The sequence below is a fragment of the Macaca nemestrina genome, chromosome 13 (genome assembly GCF_043159975.1).
Source record: "Macaca nemestrina isolate mMacNem1 chromosome 13, mMacNem.hap1, whole genome shotgun sequence".
Taxonomy (NCBI): domain Eukaryota; kingdom Metazoa; phylum Chordata; class Mammalia; order Primates; family Cercopithecidae; genus Macaca; species Macaca nemestrina.
The window spans coordinates 120,267,734-120,288,468 of NC_092137.1; the positions used below are offsets into that span (position 1 = coordinate 120,267,734).

At 42.6% G+C, this 20,735-nt stretch overlaps 1 protein-coding gene across 20 annotated transcripts in view; it reads right to left on the reverse strand.

The window, feature by feature from the left end:
* LOC105490067 (inositol polyphosphate-4-phosphatase type I A) overlaps nt 1-20,735 on the reverse strand; it is a 165,241-nt gene that overhangs the window by 62,582 nt on the left and 81,924 nt on the right. For all 20 annotated transcript variants that reach the window (XM_071077285.1, XM_011755345.2, XM_024795475.2 and 17 more), the window contains exons 5-10: nt 7,872-7,990; nt 5,364-5,480; nt 5,001-5,080; nt 3,236-3,347; nt 2,223-2,313; nt 1,531-1,678 (exon numbers count right to left, since the gene is read on the reverse strand). In XM_071077285.1, the coding sequence (XP_070933386.1) occupies nt 1,531-1,678; nt 2,223-2,313; nt 3,236-3,347; nt 5,001-5,080; nt 5,364-5,480; nt 7,872-7,990 (667 nt within the window). The remainder of the gene's footprint in view (nt 1-1,530; nt 1,679-2,222; nt 2,314-3,235; nt 3,348-5,000; nt 5,081-5,363; nt 5,481-7,871; nt 7,991-20,735) is intronic.

The window sequence follows — 20,735 nt, forward strand, 5'->3', positions numbered from 1 at the left end:
TAGATTGTCACTATGTAAATACACAAAAATATGGACAAAGCTTAATGAAAATTTGTAAAATTAAAATTACTAAAATATGTGCATACATGGAGAAAGCAATTGGCAAAATACTAACAATTGGTGATTCTAGGTGAAAGGTATCTAGGTGCTCATTGCATTATTCTTGCCCTTCATCTTTAAGTGTGATGTTTTTTCCAGATAAAAAATGTAAACAAAATAGCTCTTTGAAAACAGCAGGATTCTGGCTACCTTGCTTTCTTTCATGCTTCTGTTATATTGTGTTTATAATTAACATCATTTGAGGACAAGGAGGAGAAATGACAGTCTGAGACTATCCCCCAAAGTTCCTATGTTGGAAACTTTATCCTGAATGCCACAGTTTTGAGAAGTAGGACCTTTAAGAGATGATGTGGTCATGAGGGCTCTGCCCGCATGAATGGATTGATGTCATTATGGTGGGAATGGGTTGGTTATTGCAACAGTGGGTTTGTCATAAAAGCAAGTTTGGCCTTCTCTCAAGAGTGCTCTTGCTGTGTGATGCCTTCTACCACAGGATGATGCAGCATGAAGGCCCTCACCAGATGCCAGCACCACGCTTTTGGACTTCCTAGTTTCCAGAACCATGAGTCAAACACTTTTCTGATCATTATAAATTACTCAGTCTCTGGCATTCTGTTACAACAGCACAAAACTGAAACAGAGAGAGACAGGGGACATAATCTGCACGGCCTGGGCCACCTGTTGGGCTTCTCCTCACCTTAGGACTGACAAAATATGCCCTGGGTTGAGAGATGCAGAAGGGTTAAGACCCTTATGGGACCACAGTGAGCTGACAGGTCATACTCAGTCTTCTGGAGCCCTTATCTATGACCCTAACCTAGAAAACTACTGCTGGGCAGCTAGGATCAAACAATTACCAGTTATTTCTAACTTTCTGAAGGACTAGTGAGAGGGGAAAGAAAAGAAGAGAAGGCAGGCCGGGCATGGTGGCTCACACCTGTAATCCCAGCACTTTGAGAGGCAGAGGTGGGTGGATCACCTGAGGTCAGTAGTTCGAGACCAGCCTAATCAACATGGTGAAACGCCATCTCTACTAAAAATACAAAAATTAGCCAGTCCTGGTGGCGCACACCTGTAATCCCAGCTACTTCAGAGGCTGAGGCAGCAGAATTACTTGAACCTGGGAGACGGGGGCTGCGTTGAGCTGAGATTGCACCACTGCACTCCAGCCTGAGCAACAGAGCAAGACTCTGTTTCAAAAAAAAGAGGAAAGAGGAGAAGGGAGGAGGTTCTGAGTGCAGGACACACATCTGGGTTCAAGCACACTGTCTTACAAAATCCCTGCACAGGAATCCATAATCCCAATGGGCACACTGAGGCTTAGGCAAGCCAAGGCCACAGAGTTGCAGGGGAGAGGCTGTGTCTGCAGTCCGGTCTATCTGATGCCCGTGCTCTGCCCGCTATATCTCAGAAAGGAAGGGGCACATGATATGGGTATGATGGACAGTCAGTCCTTCCGTGTGGCCTCACCTGGCTGCATCTTCCTCTAGTAGGAGCTTCACAAACTGCCGGGGCACGTGCAGGGAGAGCACGCTCTCTGCCATCTGCTCCAGGATCCGCAGGTGGTTACCGTCGGTGGTTGGAAACCGGTACATGCGGCAGATGGCGCCGCCAAACACTGAGGTGGGATGACGGGAGACAGGCTGCATGTGAACTGGCTGCAGACCTGCCTCGTGGGTTCTTCGCTCCTGGCCCTCGGGGATGGTGACAACTCAAGTCCTCTCACTGTTCATCTCACGGGAATTAAAACGCTTACACCGAAAACCCACCAAGTGACTAGGTCTGAACGCTTCTTCCCAGCAACATGCAATCTTCCTGTCCCAGAACATGTAACTAACTCTAAAGCGCGAGCAGCTGGGGGCAGGGAGGCTGTCGCCAGTCACCAACCCCGATGTGAAACAGGAAAGAGTGAGATGAAGTATGACTTCCTTGGAGTATTACTGACTCTTTTTTATTTTTTAATCCTCTTTAAAGGAAAATTATTATTGTTTTTTGTAGTAACTCTTTATATGCTGCAAAAAGAACACGAGGATAAGCAGCAGAGAGGTGACAATGAGGGTGCATGGCTGGGACAATCGCAGCAGGTGGGGAGCAAAGGGGACTGCGGGCCCAAGTGGATACTCACAAGAGAGGCAAGAATACCAAAGGAGGAAGCTGTTTACCTGATTTCAGCAAAGTGTCCTTTCGCAACGAAGCATATTTGGATCGGATTCCTAATGCCTCCGTCAAGCTCTCATCGACGGGAAGAACCATCTGATAATGTGTAAGGAAATGCACAAGAAAACTGTGAGATTCAGATGACTCCAGAACACTCAGCAGAAACAGTGGCCTAAATACATCACAACAGAACTCTTAAGATGAATATCCACCATGAACTCTACAATAAAGATGCTGCCCAAGCCACAAAGTAATTCACCTCCCAGTGTGTTGAACCACTTCATGCACACAAAAGTCTCTAGGCAGGCATGGTTTCTCAGCCACTTCACCTTGTGTTTCAGTGTTCTGATGTATAAAACGAAAGGAAGAGAATAGATGATGCCAAGGGATATTTCCAGAACTAACATTCTGGGCTTATTTTGGGTGAAATGAGACATCTCTGTATTGTACAACAATGACTACTTACCAGCGTTGGGGCTCTGAAATTAGAATTTTTCTTTGAGTGTCTGTGTGAGAGACTGTGCATGAGAGTGGGTGCAGGAGGGTGTAGCTGGAGAGGCGGAGGAGGATCAGGGAAGAGGGGAGCATATGAAAAGGTGAAGGTATGTACCAGGAGACTGCAGGGCATGCATGTGTCTGGGAGAGGAAGATATTAACAAAACAGGACAGATGACCTGGGTCCTAAATGCCTCTTCACTTGCCCTCCACACCCCCTAAGTTGCCCCCTGACTGCAGTTCTTCCAGCAGGGCTCTTTCCCGCTTACTCTTGCCCTCTAGATGTGGCCAGTATAGCACCCAGAACACAGGCAGGCTCCAGGGCAGCAGGGCTTTACGGGCGGGAGCCCTGTTTCCTGCTTCAAGGTGTGCCTAAGGAGGACCGGAGTGTCCATGGGGAGCGGCATCAAGCAGCAGGCCCTGCCCGTTGCTGAGCACAAAGGCTAAGTCCACGAGAGCCGCATTTTTACCGATTAATTCCCTTGCTCTTTCTAAAGGAGAGGAGGAAAGTGGCGTAACTCACCCTCCCATTGACAGTGTCCACAGACCGGGTCACAGGGGGCCGTTGGTCTGACTTCTCCTCCATCTGCCAGCCAATCACGGTGACGTTACCCACACGGTCACTCTCTGCAGACCTGTGATGTACAACATGCTTTAATGAGTGGTGCTGCAACTGTGCTTCCTTTCTGCTGAAATGCAAAGCCCTGGCCATACTGGGTCATCAGGGTCCTGGGGGCAGCAGGGCCGAGCTGACTGACCAGTCGGTCAGCATTCGCTGTGTACACAGGGCTCGTCCCCAGCGAGACAGACGAGGAAACCATGGGGCCCAGCGGAGGGCTGTGTCTGAACGGACAACGCACCACAGGGAAGTGTGGACGTGCGGGTGAAGTCAGAGGGGGCCTCCTTGAGGAGGAGCCAATGCTGTTCTTGAGCTGCTGCCAGTGCCTGGGTTCACCCCTGCCCAGAGGGTGAGGGGGACACGTGCCAGATTGAGGACTAGAGAACACCTTGTTCTGGCCCTGGGCCCTTTTCTGTTCCTTCCCACCCCACCCTCAGGTTTATATTAGCCCAAGGCCCTTGAATCCTGAGATGACAGAGCTGATGCTACCCCAGCCTCAGTCAGCTTTGCCCTGACACCTTTTCCTTACACGATCCCTCTAATTTTACCTAGGTGGCTGATGGTGGCCTGGGCTCATCTGATCCATCCAGGGAGCCTGGGGACACCCTGGAACTTCAGGCTTTCTATTTACAAGGTCTCACTTAACCAGGTTCTAAATTTTTGTCTGGTCCCATCTACTGACCATTTCCTTTGTGATTTCCTCGCCCTGTCCTCGTGCCTGTGAAGTCCTTTCCTGCTCTATCTGTTCAATGATCAGTCGCCTTTAGCTCCTTTAAAAAGAATGGTGTCCATTTTGTACATTTAACTCTAACCCAACTAGAGTTAACTCTGACGCATGATGTAACTAAATATTTTTCTCAAAGTCCTTTTCCTTACATGATCCCTCTCATTTTACCTAAGATTTTTCCTTTTTCCTTTTTCCTGAATGAAGTTCTCTAAACAAACTATGTTTAGACGATGCTGCAGGGTTCTCATCCTGTCCACTGATTAGATAGTCAACGCCTGCAATACTGTCTTTACTTTACTTACAGTAACTTCAGAACGTCTCAACATTGCAGGGACTTAATTTTTTGTCAAATTTTCCTAGCTTTTTTGGATTATTTTCCCAGATCATAGTTCTCACAATTTTTACATTATTCTGAAAAAAGAACACCATGTCAGAGTTTTTGGTGGGAAGTGCCCCTAAAATGATTTGGAAGGATTGACATCCTGATATCTTTCATCTTTTCATCCTGGGACACGGTGGGCGTTTCTCTTTCATTCACTCATTCCTTCCACAAACGTTTATTGGGCACCAGGCACTATTCTAAGTGTCTAGGAAATAGTAGTGAAGCAAAGCAGACAGAACTCCCTGCTGTCTGGGAGATTATATTTTACTGGGGAGGGGCTAAATAACAGAGAAACACACTCAGTATTATTAGATATGTATCCAGGCCTTCCTTTAGGGCTCGGAACAGCTGTGCTCATATCTCCTATGGATGCTAAAAGTTTCCATTCCCTGATAGGCTAAGTAATTTGTTTCGCCTCAGGAGACAACACAGTGTCGCCACACAGACTGCTTCTGGGAAGGGAAGGGTGCTCTCTCAGTATAGGAAGTGGGTCCTTTCCCCACCTGTCCCTGGACCTCATCATTCCAGATCCTTCCAAGGGAATAAAACTGAACACCAACCTTAGTGTTAAATGCAACCTATGATGCCTGTCCTGCAGCAGATCTTTGACAATGAACGTTCCAGAGCCCAGTAAATACATCTGAGGAAGAGAAGGAAGAGAGGCAGCATTGGTGTACTTGCTTTGCTTCTGATGCAATTACCATGGCCCCAGAGAGTCCAGCTGACTGCCTCCCATAGCACCTCTTACTCTGATGTCAGAAGCCCGATGGGAAAGCTTAAAAATTTGCAAAGACAAATGTATTTAGACATGAGCTAACTTGTGAGCCAGTAGTGAAGTGAATCTGTGTTCACCTCTCATTCAAATGATTACATAATTTTTTCAAAGGGAAGAAAATCCCATGAACTACAACACATTACTTAACTGTTCCCTGAGATCTATCTTTGACATCATACACGGAGAGTTTGACTTGTGTCATCTGATTGATAAGAGAGTCTTGAAAGAAGGCAATACTGCTTAGAAATATAGGATTGTTGGTTCCCTAGAACAGAAAAGGAAATAATCAGAACACAGGGTTGGGTTTTAAAAATGTAATTGCTTTTGAAATACATCAACATTTTCAGAATGAGAAACTAACATTCTCACTGTCTTGAATCAACACGAATGCTAAAGGCAGCTCAAATAAATACATAAAACAAACAAACAAACAAAACCCTCTGCTTTTTAAAAGAGGAAAAGGAAGTCTGACAGACCATGACAGATCCACACACAATAAATCAGCCCATGAAACAAGCTCGGCCTGAGGACTCATTTCATGGGTTTCACACTCAGAGGGAGGAATTTCTAAAAACTGAAACAAGTTGGATGTCCACACGCACTCTTAGTTTTATGACTTAAAGTGTAATGTGTATTTAGACCTACGACTTTGGGTTATTCCTTTAAGAGGTACAAACAAGCAGATGAAAGAGAGAAAATGAATGGCTTAAGTGGTTTATTATATACTTCTAGAAGCCTGTGTCTGGAATAATTAAAGCCTGACTTTTTAAAAGCTATCCTTTTTTTTAGGATCAACTACTAGTTTTTAGATCATAGGTGACTATTTCCCGGCAGCTTAGCCGTGTCCTCCAAAGCCCCGTAATACCATACTCTCTCAGGTACCAGGTAATTATCACAGCCACCGTTCCCTGGGCCTCTGGCTCCGTTTTCTCTCTGCAGATCCAGATCCAAGCGGTCAAGCTGACTGGACAGCTCCACCTGGGTGGGCTGCTAGGGCCTCGACCAACTCATCTCTCCCTCTACCCGCCCTTGGCTAAGGCCGCCCTTGGCTAAGGCCACCCCTGACTCCCTTTCCAAGCAGGCTAAAAGCCCGGGCATGCACTTTGGTGCCTTCTTCTCTGTTGTTCTCAACCACCCAGTGATCATTCATTCACTCATTCCTTCCACAAACATTTATTGGGCACCAGGCACTATTCTAAGTGTCTGGGAAACAGTAGTGAAGCAAAGCAGACAAAACTCCCTGCTGTCTGGGAGATGCTATTCTCTTGCAACTCCCCTTGCAAGGTTCACCTTCAAAGTCTCTGTCACACACTCCTTTCTTTCCACTCCCTCCCACTCTCACTCCTCCAAATGACTGTCCTATACAAGTTAGGACATCTGGTTAGGTGACTCCCCTTGCCCAGAAGCCTACACTGGCTCACTACCATGTGCTGATTAACACCACGGCCTTCAAGGCTTTCGTTCCTTGCTCTCCTACGTGTGCCTTTCACACACCGACCAGGATACAGTTAGACCCCAAACCCGCATGATCCTTCCCTGTGGTCACACATCTGCATAACCACAACAGAACTTTGGCGGGCTCTTCACATGCAGTCCCCCGACTGGCTACCTGGGCATCACTTGGGAGCTTTCGAGAAATGCACTTGGGAGAAATGCACTTGGGAGCTTGCAAGAAATGCTTACGAGAAATGCAGACGTACTGAAGCAGAATTTCATGAAGCCCCACCCTAGGAAGCCTGTTCTGAGAGTCAGATAGGATCCCAGCCTCCTGGTGCTCTCCTCACCTTCCTACTCCAATACTTCCCATACTCGCTGTGCACAGGGGCAGCCATATTCATTTCTGCCTCCCCATCCACCAGCTGGTCAGTTCCTCGGGGCAGGGACTGTGCCCTGGTGGGCTCTGTATCATCCACAGTGCCTGGCACTATGCTTAGATGTGTAGGTAGCACTCGACAAATGCTTAGAAAGCAGAATTGTTGACGTGAACTTGGAAATAAGTTCCTAAGAGACTGAAAGGGTGGGCTAGCTTCCAAAATGCACAACTGGTGAAGAAGAAGAAATGCAGTTTAAGTTTGATAATTCTTCACTTTACAACTGCAGAATCTCATGCCACCAACTCCTACACTTAGTGTTACGTAATGTGCTCAATGATCTAAAAGGATTTTGCAAAATTCCCTCCATAAATGTTTATCATGTAACTTAGTGGAAAACGTAAACATGTGACACAAAACTCAAAAGGCTGTAAAAACAAAAATCAACAAAAATAGGGGTATGTCTGGACAAGAGAGTGGTTAATAGTTAATACTCTTCTAAGCTTTGATTAACGAGCACAACTCTTCCAAAGTAACAGCCAACTGGAGGTGACAAGAAGGAATTAGGTCTTACCTCTTACAAGGCAATAAAGCTTACAGGATCATTGTTCAAAAACAAGCTGCCAATAGTTAACCAATAACTGTAAAGGATATGGCAACATAAATGCTACCCAGATGAGTAAATGTGAGGAACAATATCAATGTACTGAAAACCCACGGGAAAATAGCAACAACTCACGTAAATACGGCTTCAGCTACAGATGCACGAGTAACTGAACATCGGGACAAGACACACCACTAGAGAATGTCCCACAGCACCTCAGGGAGGGACCACCAGCACCCACCTCAATGATCTCCGTCTGTGCATGCTTCGTCCAGAATGCCTGAGGAGGGGTGGTGACACTCACCGCAACAAAACTATTTGGCTTTCGATCTAGCGATGGAGTATGCAGCTCACTGCAAGCTACAGAATCAAGATGGGAAAGAAATGAATCCTTTAAAACCAGACTCTCATCAGTTCTCTGTTCCAAATACACTCAAAGAAAGCACAAAGAGTAAACGACATTCAAAGAGGTGAGACGATCACATCGTCAGTTGTCACAGGGAGGTGATTTTTAAAATTTGAAACAATCTCTTTATACACCCCCTCCCCAGCACCCTCCAAGACAGCAATGCCATAACTTCAGTGAAAGGCTGCGCTGACGGGGGCTTCCCATGTCCATGGAGTGGAACACAAAGCCAGAAACCTCATACAGGTCCAACCCTTCAAGTCTGACCTCGGTAACTACTCCAACTCTAAGCAATCGAGCAAAGGAACCACGGAGTCTATGAATTCTAAGACAGAGCTACCCGTGCTTGCATCCTGTGACTGCTGTGGCTGACTCTGAGCATATGGTGCCCCACGTGTCTTGGCAGGTGGATGGATGGATGCTGGAAGAAAATTAGAATTCTATGGCAAAGTAAACAAAGCTCTTTTTTTTTTTTTTTTAAGTGAGCCACTGTTCATTTACAATCAATGATAAACCACATACATGACAGTGGTCTCAGATTACAACGGAGCTGAAAAATTCCTATTGTCTAGTGATGTCACAGCCATCCTAACACCCCAGTACAAACACATTCCCTTTTCTATGTTTAGATACACAACTGCCTGTAATATTTAGTACAGTAACATGCTGTCCAGGTTGGAAGCCTAGGAGTAACAGGCTATACCATGGACATAGTAACAAGCTAGGAGTAACAGGCTATACCATGGACATAGTAACAGGTTAGGAGTAACAGGCTATACCATGGATATAGTAACAGGCTAGGAGTAACAGGCTATACCATGGACATACTAACAGGCTAGGAGTAACAGGCTATACCATGGACATAGTAACAGGCTAGGAGTAACAGGCTATACCATGGATATAGTAACAGGCTAGAAGTAACAGGCTATACCATGGATATAGTAACAGGTTAGGAGTAACAGGCTATACCATGGACATAGTAACAGGCTACGAGTAACAGGCTATACCATGGACATAGTAACAGGCTACGAGTAACAGGCTATACCATGGAGATAGTAACAGGCTACGAGTAACAGGCTATACCATGGATATAGCAACAGGCCCGGAGTAACAGGCTATACCATGGATATAGTAACAGGCTAGGAGTAACAGGCTATACCATGGACATAGTAACAGGCTAGGAGTAACAGGCTATACCATGGATATAGTAACAGGTTAGGAGTAACAGGCTATACCATGGATATAGTAACAGGCTAGGAGTAACAGGCTATACCATGGATATACTAACAGGCTAGGAGTAACAGGCTATACCATGAACACAGTAATAGGCTAGGAGTAACAGGCTATACCACAGATATAGTAACAGGTTAGGAGTAACAGGCTATACCACAAACACAGTAATAGGCTAGGAGTAACAGGCTATACCATGGATATAGCAACAGGCTAGGAGTAACAGGCTATACCATGGACATAGTAACAGGCTAGGAGTAACAGGCTATACCATGGACATAGTAACAGGCCAGGGGTAACAGGCTATACCATGGATATAGTAACAGGCTAGGAGTAACAGGCTATTCCATGGAAACAGTAACAGGTTAGGAGTAACAGGCTATACCATGGATATAGTAACAGGCTACGAGTAACAGGCTATACCATGGATATAGCAACAGGCTAGGAGTAACAGGCTATACCATGGACATAGTAACAGGCTAGGAGTAACAGGCTATACCATGGACATAGTAACAGGCCAGGAGTAACAGGCTATACCATGGATATAGTAACAGGTTAGGAGTAACAGGCTATACCATGGATATAGTAACAGGTTAGGAGTAACAGGCTATACCATGGATATAGTAACAGGCTACGAGTAACAGGCTATACCATGGATATAGTAACAGGTTAGGAGTAACAGGCTATACCATGGACATAGTAACAGGTTAGGAGTAACAGGCTATACCATGGACATAGTAACAGGCTAGGAGTAACAGGTTATACCATGGACATAGTAACAGGCTACGAGTAACAGGCTATACCATGGATATAGTAACAGGCTAGGAGTAACAGGTATACCATGGATATAGTAACAGGCCAGGAGTAACAGGCTATACCATGGATATAGTAACAGGCTAGGAGTAACAGGCTATACCATGGACACAGTAACAGGCCCGGAGTAACAGGCTATACCATGGATATAGTAACAGGCTAGGAGTGACAGGCCAGGAGTAACAGGCTATACCATGGACATAGTAACAGGCCAGGAGTAAGAGGCTATACCATGGATATAGTAACAGGCTAGGAGTAACAGGCTATACCATGGATATAGTAACAGGCTAGGAGTAACAGGCTATATCATGGACACAGTAACAGGCCCGGAGTAACAGGCTATACCATGGATATAGTAACAGGCCAGGAGTAACAGGCTATACCATGGATATAGTAACAGGCTAGGAGTAACAGGCTATATCATGGACACAGTAACAGGCCCGGAGTAACAGGCTATACCATGGATATAGTAACAGGCTAGGAGTGACAGGCCAGGAGTAACAGGCTATACCATGGACATAGTAACAGGCCAGGAGTAACAGGCTATACCATGGATATAGTAACAGGCTAGGAGTAACAGGCTATACCATGGATATAGTAACAGGCTAGGAGTAACAGGCTATACCATGGACATAGTAACAGTCTAGGAGTAACAGGCTATACCATGGATATAGTAACAGGCCAGGAGTAACAGGCTCTACCATGGACACAGTAACAGACTAGGAGTAACAGGCTATACCATGGACATAGTCTAATAGGCTAGGAGTGACAGGCTATACTTAGGAGCCTAGGAAGCTGCACCATCTGGGATCCTGTTAGTACACTCTGTCATGTTCACAAAAGGACAACATCGCCTAATGACACATTTGACAGAATGTATCCTCACCATTAAGTGATACATGACTATACTTAACGCCACCGAACTGTATACTTAAAAATGGTTAAAATAATACATTTTGTGTACATTTTATTGCAATTTTAAAATAAAATAGAAAAAACATATGAACTCCTATTTAAAAATATATTATTGTGTCCACAACAGGTGAGACAAATGCACACAAAATTCAGGGAGAGGAGGAGTGATGGGATGAAGGAAGACATTAATAAAAATGAAAGAAAGAACAGGGAGAAAAAAGGAGAGATTAAAAGACAGAAAAATACAAAGAGGGAAGGAAGAGATATGACTCTGGAAGGGTGGGGGAGAGCAATAGCTTGACATGCTTTGAGGAGAGTTTAGTTGGGAAGATATCTTTGTTCATTTGTAAGTTACTGGCTACCTCCGTCCTTTGAAAGGACCTGTGGTGACCTAACTAACCACTGTTCACAGCTCAATCTACTCTTCGGGTTCTAATCACACTTTTTCTGACATTAAGATTGCCATACCAGCTCTCTCTTTTGTTAGCACACACATTTGTGTGTGTGTGCATGTTTTTCTATAGTTGCTATTTGTGCAGCTATAACCCAGATGTTGACCCCTAATCTCATGTCTTGGAATTTTCAGTGCTTTCTCTATTGGTGAACGCCCATCTGGAATCATCGGCCTTCTACTGAGGAACATCTCTTAGCATTGTTTATTCTGTAAGTGTGGTGTTGGCATGCTTTCAGCTTTCAAGGTTTAAAAAATGTCTTTATTCCACCTTACTTCTTGAAGGAAATGTTCTCTAAGCAGTTATTTTCTCTAAGCCCTTTAAATATATTGTCTCCAGGCCTCTATGTTTTCTGTTATGAAGTCAGCTGTCAGTCTAGTTGTTGCTACTTTAAGATTGTGTTTTGTGACAGTTTTTATAATTTTCCCACTGACTGCGGCTTTCAGTAGTTTCATTATGATGTGCCGAGGTACGTTTGTTTGTATTTATTTGGTGAAACTGCTGTATTCATTTGGGAGAAATGCTCACCTATAAATATTGCTTCGGACCCTTTTCTGTGTTCCTTCTTAAAGATACAGAATAAATGTAATGTTAGACCTCTCACTATGCTGTTTTTACTCTCCTCTGAGCTTTTTTTCCATTATTTTTATGGCTCTGGCTTCATTTTGTAAATTTTCTTCTTGAAATTTTTCTTTGAATTCTAAAATATGTATGTGGTTCTTTTCATGGCTTCTAGTTCTCTGAAAATGTTCAATGTCGTCTTTTTTCTTCTTTACCATAGTGTTATGACTGAAAGTTTGTGTCCCCCTAAAGTTTCTTGAAGTAGGTCTGTCCTCTGACACAAACATCAAAACTTATGTGTTGAAATCTTACATCCCAATGTGATGGTATTAGGGGTGGGGCCTTTCAGAGGTGATTAGGTCACGAGGGTAGACTCTTCATGAATGGGATTAGTGCCTTTAAAAGAAGAGACGCAAGAGCTTGCTCCCTCTGCTCTGCTCTCTGCCATGTGAGAACACAGCAAGACTACGTCCATCTGCAAACCAGGAAGCTGGCCCTCATCAGACAACAGATATCCTAGCATCTCAATCTTGCACTTCTCAGGTTCCAGAACTGTGAGCAATAAACTTCTATTTTTTAAACCACCCAGTCTACAATATTCTGTTATAGCAGCCCCTATTAACTAAGACATATAGTCAATAACGGTTATTTTAGTGTTTGTCTCTTAACTCTAACATACACGGCCCCTTTGGGTCTATTTCTATGCTTATTGTTTCTGTTCATATTTCTTATTTCCTGTTTCCGAGAAATCATGATTTTATGCTGAATACTACAAGAATTGCTTGTAGAAGTGATTTGAGGCCTAGGATGGTGCTGTCTTTCTCCAGACAAGATTTGTAACTACTTCTGCAAGGTTCTAGGGAGGACTAGCACTCTGAAACGTTTTCATTTACTTGCAGTAACTTAATGAACCTGTAGTCCCTATGAACACCTGCTTCTGGTTCCCCTTACTCTAGAGGTTTAGATTTAGCCTTCTGGATTCTAGATCAAAGTGAGAGGGGTTTCGTCAAGTATCCTTCCCCTAACAGACCCTAGAAAGAATCCCTGTCACTTCTGCACTGAGACACTGTCTAAAGCACTGCACAGCCTCTGGACCTCTTGGCCTTCCTCTTGGGAACCACTGTAAGCCCTCAAAGGAATAAGTGGGCCTCTGCTCTCAGATTCTTTACGGTCCTATCAGTTCTCTGGTCGCATGGACCAGATAGTTCAGATTTTTTTTTTTCATTTTTTCTAGTTGTCCTTAATGGTAGATTTGATTTTTGTTTGTTATTTATCTAGAAAAAGATTTTCTTTCTCCTTAGAATGTGTTAGTCTCACAAGGAGATGCCTGGCAGTTGGAATATTCTTGAGTCTTAAGTCCATTCTTCCCTCTGGAAAGAATTCTTCTGTTGCTTCTGGCTCGCTGCTACTCCTCTCTCCGGCTCTCTGCTTCTAGGTCTCCTATTGATCAAATACCAGAACTCCCAAATCTGTCATATCTCTTCACCAACAATCTCTGTCTTGATATTTTTTCCTTGAACTGTGAGATGGTTCCTTCATTTACCTTCACAGATTTGTAACAGCTTTCAGCAGTGTTGCTTTGATTTTTACGTTTCTTTTAAGATATGATTTACATATCATAAAGTTCACCCTCTTAAAGTACACAATTCTCTGTTTTGTTTCGTTTTGTTTTGAGACAGAGTCTCACTCTGTTGCCCAGGCTGGAGTGTGGTGGCGCGATCTCGGCTCACTGCAAGCTCCGCCTCCCGGGTTCACGCCATTCTCCTGCCTCAGCCTCCCGAGTAGCAGGGACTACAGGTGCCCGCCACCGCGCCCGGCTAAGTTTTTATAATTTTAGTAGAGATGGGGTTTCACCATATTAGCCAGGATGGTCTCGATCTCCTGACCTTGTGATCTGCCTGCCTTGGCCTCCCAAAGTGCTGGGATTACAGGCATGAGCTACACACCCGGCCCAATTCTGTGGTTTTTAAAGGCATTCAGAGTTGTGCAACCATCACCACAAATTCCTTAACATCTTAACATTCTCATCAACCCAAAAACAACAACAAACTAAACCCATTACCCCATTCACTGGTCCCCCATGAAACCACTAATCTACTTTCTATCTATATAGATTTGTCTATTCCAGACATTTCATGTAAGTGGAATCACACAATAGGTGGCTTTTGTATCTGGCTTCTTCAATTAGAATATTATAAAGGTTTATCCATACTCTAGCAAATATCCATACTTCGTTCCTTTTCATTGATGAGTAACATTCAGTTGTATAAACATACCACATATGGCTTATTCATTTATGAAGGACATTTTTGATGAATAGAAAATTCTTGGTTGTCTTTTTCTTTCAGCAGTTTGCATACATCATCCCACCACCTTCCTGACCTCCATGGTTTCTGATGAGAAATCAGCTGTTACTCTTATTGATGATCCCTTATACACGATAGATCACTTCTTTCTTGCCGCTTTAAAGATTCTGTCTTTGGCTTTCAGTGGTTTGAGTATGATGTATCAAGTGTGGATCTCTTTTGAGTTTATCCTACGTGGAGTTCATTGGGCTTCCTGGATGTGTAGATTCATGTTTTCTATCAAATATGGGAAGTTTTGGTCATTATTTATTGAAACATTTTTATCTTCCCCCTTCTCGATTTACTCTTCTTCTAGTACTCCTATTATACATATATTGGTGCACTTGATTGTGTCCCACAGGTATCTGAGGCTCTGTTCATTTTTCTTCATTCTTTTTTCCTTTCTGTTCCTCAGACTGGATAATCTCAACTGACCTGTCTTCGGGTTTGCTGATTCTTTCTTCTGCCTTCTCAAGTCTACAGTTGAGCTTCTCTTTTAATGAATTTTTCATTTCAGTTATTATAATTTTGAACTCCAGAATTTCTATTTAGATATCTTTATAGTTTCTATCTCTTCAAGTCTCTATTTGGTGAGACATTGTTCTCACACTTTCCTCAGTTCTTTGGACATAGTCTCCTTCAGTTATCTCAACATACTTAAAATAGCTGATTTACAAATCTTTGTCTACTAAGTTCAACATTTGTGCTTCCTACGGATGGTTTCTACCGACTGTATGGGTTTTTTTCCCTCTGTGTATGAGCCATACTTTGTTATCTGCAATGTCTCATAACTTCTTGTTGGCAACTACACATTTTAAATAATACAATGTGGGATCTCTGGAATTAGATTCTCCCCCTTCCCCAGGCTTTGTTGTTGCTGCTCTTTTGTGTGGCTGTTTCTTCAGTGCCTTTTCTGATTGAATTCTGTAAAGTAATACTCTTTGTCATGTGTGGCCATTGAAGTGACTGCTTCATTAGGTTAGTAGTCAGATAATGGTTGGACAGATGTTTCTGTAAATACCAGAATCACAGACCTTTGCTGTAGCTTTAGCTAACAGTCCCTGTGTGTATACTGGGGTGCATTTTCGTCGTTCAGGCAGTCAGTTTATAACTCTGTCTTAGACTTCATGTGCTGCTTGCATAGAACCTCAGGGTCAATCTCAGGTACTTGCTTAGGGCCTTCTCAAGTCTCCTGAGTATACACACAGCTCTGGACACGTGCACAGCCCTTCACGGGCCTTTGAGGTTCCCAGGAATATGAAAGAGCTTTTCAAATCTCCCTGTGAATATCTCATTCCCCAGCTTCCCCTTTTAAGGTTTTTTTGCTTAGCTTTTTGTTTGCTCCGACTGTTATCACTACCTCAGGCAGCTGTAATGTCAAAAAATGGACAGTGATTGTTTTTGACAAACATTCTCAGGGAAAAAACTGTTCCCACTGATTCTGAGTTAAGCCAAATAAAGGCAGGTACAGGATGTGGGGTTTTCCAGGGAACTGCCAGACAGGACAAATAATGACAACTCTCTAAGAAAGGGGCTTTTTGTAGGATCTCCAACCCCATTCTGTCTCCTTCAGTGACCTTTAGGCGAGATGCTGGCTTTCAAGGCTACCTGGAGCTAGGGAGAGGACGATAACGGGGCAAGTTAAAACATCATAAAGCTCTCTGTTCTAACTAAGAAGCCATTTGATATTATTTGGATGTTCTGTCCCCTCCAAATCTCATGTTGAAATGTAATCCCCAATATTGGAGGTGGGGCCTGGTGGAAGGTGTTTGGATCATGGGGGACAAATCCCTCATGAATGGCTTAGCGCCATCCCCTTGGTGATGAGTGAGTTTTAGCTCTGAGTTTACGTGAGACCTGGTTGTTTAAAAGTGTGCAGCACCTCCTCCCTCTCTCACCATGTAAGATGCTCGCTCTTGCTTTTCCTTCTGCTGTAAATAAAAGATCCCGGAGGGCTCACCAGAAGCTGAGAAGCCACTGGTGCCATGCTTGAACAGCCTGCAGAACCATAAGCCTCATAAGAGAAAAGAAACCTCTTTTCTTTATAAATTACTCAGCCTCAGGTATTTCTTTATAGCACTGCAAGAACAGACTAATACACCATTTTTCTTAAATAAATGCTCCCCAGAGTACTGTAGGCCTCTGTTAATTTTCAGAGTTCTGAAACAATTTTGACCATTTTTGTACACTCATTGCCTTTATAGAAGAGAAGATTTTTGGAAGTCTTCACTCTGCCGTATCTGCCCTCATCATTCTTATTTTATTTTTTAAATGTCAACTAGTGGTTTAAAATTAGTAAACTGATTTTTATTTCCAAAAATTAATTTTCATTCTCTGTAATATCTTCTCATATATCTTCATGAACCTTCACTATTTATTGGATACAATAAAATAAAAAGAGCTTAGGTTTTTCTGATCAATGAGTTTTGACAACCATAAACACCCATGTAAGCACCATCAAAACAAGATAGTACAACTTTTTTGTCAGACTAGAAAGTTCCCTCTTGTACAAATCTCCTAGTTTTACAATCATTTTCTGATTTCCATCACTATTCTTTTGTCTGTTCTTGAATTTCATACACACGGAATGTTTTCGAGACTCATCTATGTTATTACATGTATTGACAATTCATTCTTTTTTAAAAAAAGAGTCCTATTCCACTGTACAATTTATTCCTTCTACTGTTAATAGACATTTGGGCTGTTTTCAGCTTTGAACTATTAAATAAACGTGACATAAATGTTGTTGTTTATGTCTTTTTGTGAACACTTTTTCATTTCTTCTGCATAATTACAAACGACTGAAATCTATTTAACGTTACGAGAAACTAACAGTTTCCCAATGTGTTTGTATCATTTTCCACTCCCACCAGCAATATACAAAAGTTCCAGTTGGGTACAGTTAGTGTTTTTGTTGTTGTTGTTAATTTTACCCATTCTAATGGATGTGTTTTAATTTACGGTTACATGACGACTAACGATGTTAAGCATCATTTTATTGTTTATTGTTCATTTGTATAACTTATTTTGTCTAGCGTCTGCTCAAGTCTTTTGCTTCTTTTAAAAATTGGGTTGTTTACTTTTTTACTATTTATTTGTCCTTTGTGAAGTATATGTGTTGTGAATATTTTTTTCCAGTCTGTGGTTCATCTATTCATTTTCTTAGTGATGTCTTCTCTTATGGACAGCAATTTCTTATTTTGATGAAATTCAATGTATCCCTTTTAAATTTTAGGGAGTGGTAGGCAGAGAAGCCCCTCCCTGACAACAAGTATCTATGTCCTAATCCTCAGAAACTACGAATCGATGACATTACATGGCAAAAGAGACTTTACAGATGTGATTATGGGATCTTCAGATGGATCATGCGGATGGGCTCAATCTATCACAGAGGTCCTTGAAAGTAGAAGACGAAGGCCTTAGGGTGAATCATAAAGATATAACAATGGAAGAAGAGGCAGGAGAGATTCAAAGCATGGAAGGCCACTAGACATGCCACTGCCAGCTTTGAAGATGGAGGCAGAGGGCTATAAGCCCACAAGAGGAATGTGAGTGGTCTCTATGAGCTGGGAGCGGGCCTTAACTGATAGCTAGCAAAAAACTGGGGTCCTAAAATTTAAAACCACTAGCAACTGAATTCTGTCAACGACGTGAATGAGCAAGGAAATTGATAGGAACAGGCCCTAGAGGCCTTCTAAATAAATCCAGCCCTGCTAATGCTGATTTTGGTGTTGTGAGACTCTACGCAAAGACCCAGTGAGTACATTGGATTTCTAATCTAAGGGAACTGTAAGATCACATATTTGTATTGCTTTAACATGCTAAATTTGTGGTAATTTGTTATGGCAGCAGTAGCAAACTAAAACAAAGTGCTTTTTGTGCTCTGTCCAAATCTATGCCTACCCTGAGTTTGAAAGTTCTCCTATTTTTCTTCTAGAGGCTTCAAGGTTTTATTACTATTTTAAGTTCTCTGTTTCTTCCATTACATCTGCCTCAACAGGAATCCCCTAATTTGACTGATCTACTTGTCTCTCCTTTAAGTTACAAAGTACCCTTAAGTGACCTGTGGCTTCTCTCTACTTGCCCTTTTATCAGGTGTGAGTTTTCTTGACACCTACGCAAGGTAGGAATATTCAGGTCTTTCAGGCAGTAACGATGGCAGATGGACTAAGGTACAGCAGGTGACCAAAGGCTGAGAAGACTGAGATTACTTTAAGGGCTGATGGTCCCATGGCCACCTTCAGAACATGCCTTCCTACAAGGGACATTCTCTCCTGGCCTCCTCCCACAACCCAGCCTATCTAAATTTCAACCAGGGTTTGATTCCTGGCTCAAGTTCCATAGCTTCCATTGTAAGTTTTCTCTGAGCAGCCTGCAGGCTCACTTACGTCACTCATTTGGCATATTTCCATAGAAACCACACACTTCTGATGTGTAAGCCTTGTCTCTCCAACCTGATCATCTGTAATCCCAGCTGACTAAACGCTAAATAAATGCTGTTGAGGTAAACTGCATACATTTGATTCGACAATGCTATATTCAAGAGTATATCCTAAGGAAATAATCAGCAAAATGTATGAAAGATCTATACATAAATACGTTCACTGTGATGGTGTTTATAATGGCAAATTGGGAAGAACCTGAAAGTCGAACAGCTGGCTAAAGTAAGTATGGCACAGCGCCATTAGAGACTCTATGAAGGCATTTAAAATGATGAAGCAGACCCCATACATATTTAAAAAGATGTTTTGCTACATGAAAAAAGAATGTCAAGAGCACTATGACGACATGTTTGGAAATAATTCCATCACTTCCACAACCAAAAATCATGAAAAATCTCCATACAGTACTCTGTGAGGGTCAAACATATATACTTGGAAGGATATATACCAAAGTGATAACTGACTACCTCGCTGCAATAAAGTTTGCTTTTTCTTCAACATTTTCTGTATTGAAAGTTTTACAATGAACATACATTTTTTAAATTTAAAATTTTTATTTTAAAAGTCAACACATTTGTCCATTCAATAATTCAGCTCCTGTTCTTTTTTTTTTTTTTTTTTGAGATGGAGTCTTGCTCTGTCGCCCAGGCTGGAGTGCAGTGGCGCCACCTCGGCTCACTGCAAGCTCCACCTCCCAGGTTCACGCCATTCTCCTGCCTCAGCCTCCCGAGTAGCTGGGACTACAGGCGCCGCCACCACGCCCGGCTAATTTTTTTGTATTTTTAGTAGAGATGGGGTTTCACCGTGTTAGCCAGGATGGTCTCAATCTCCTGACCTTGTGATCCACCCGCCTCGGCCTCCCACAGTGCTGGGATTACAGGCATGAGCCACCGCACCTGGCTCCTCCCTTTTTAAAAAACTGGGGTAAAATTCACTTTACATAAAACTCATCCTTACTTTTTAAAGCAGTTTCTTCCTCCATGTGCCCAATTAACATGACTATATTACTGTTTTCCGTTCACCAGATTCAGAAATGTCCTGATTTCTTTTAGAGGGGATGAGGATTTTTAACTCAATTATACCAACTGTCATCCTCTCTCCATATGCAATCATTTTAGCTCAATTTTGTTAAATCCACATTGTCATGATGAAAGTTAAGCACGTATTACTCATTAAAAACCATGTGGGATTCCTTCCACTTCCCTCTTGTGATGACCCTGTTTCGTGGATCCCATGACTTCTTTGCTTGGTGTGGTCCCTCTTTAGGATGGGAACACATCCTCCACTAGCTTCCGGAGAAAACAATGCAGGGGAAGTAAATTTTTGCTGTACAACTCTGTGCAGCTGAAACAAGTTCCTTCCTACCCTCACATTTGACTGATAGTCTGGTTGGGCAGAGAATTCTGGGTTGAAAATATAATAAAAGGTGTTGTCTCACTGTCTTCCAGTTTCCAGTGTCCCTGAGACATTCCATGCCAGTTTTATTCCTGATCCTTGGGTATGATCTGTTTTATTTTCTTCCTGGAACTTTTTAGGATCTTCATTTTATTCTCTATGATCTGAAATTTCACCACAGCATATCTTGCTATGGGTCTCTCTCATCGCTGTGCTGGGCCTTGGTAGACATTTTTAACCTACAGACACATTCTTCAGTTCTCAGAGATTTCCTCTTTCTTTGCATTTCCTCCCTTACATTCTCTTCTGTTTTTTCTTCTAAATATTGGGCCTTCTGGATTTACTCTCAAAATTTCCATTTCTATTTCTTACCCATTTTCTATTTTGTTTTTAAAATCTTACTTTCTGGAAGAATTCCTTGACCAACTTCCAAACTTTACAGAATTTTTTAAATTTTGTCTATCGTATTTTAAATATCTAAGATTGTTCTTGTTCTTCAATTGTTCTTTTTACCTTTATAGTGTCCTGGTTTTGTTTTATAGATAT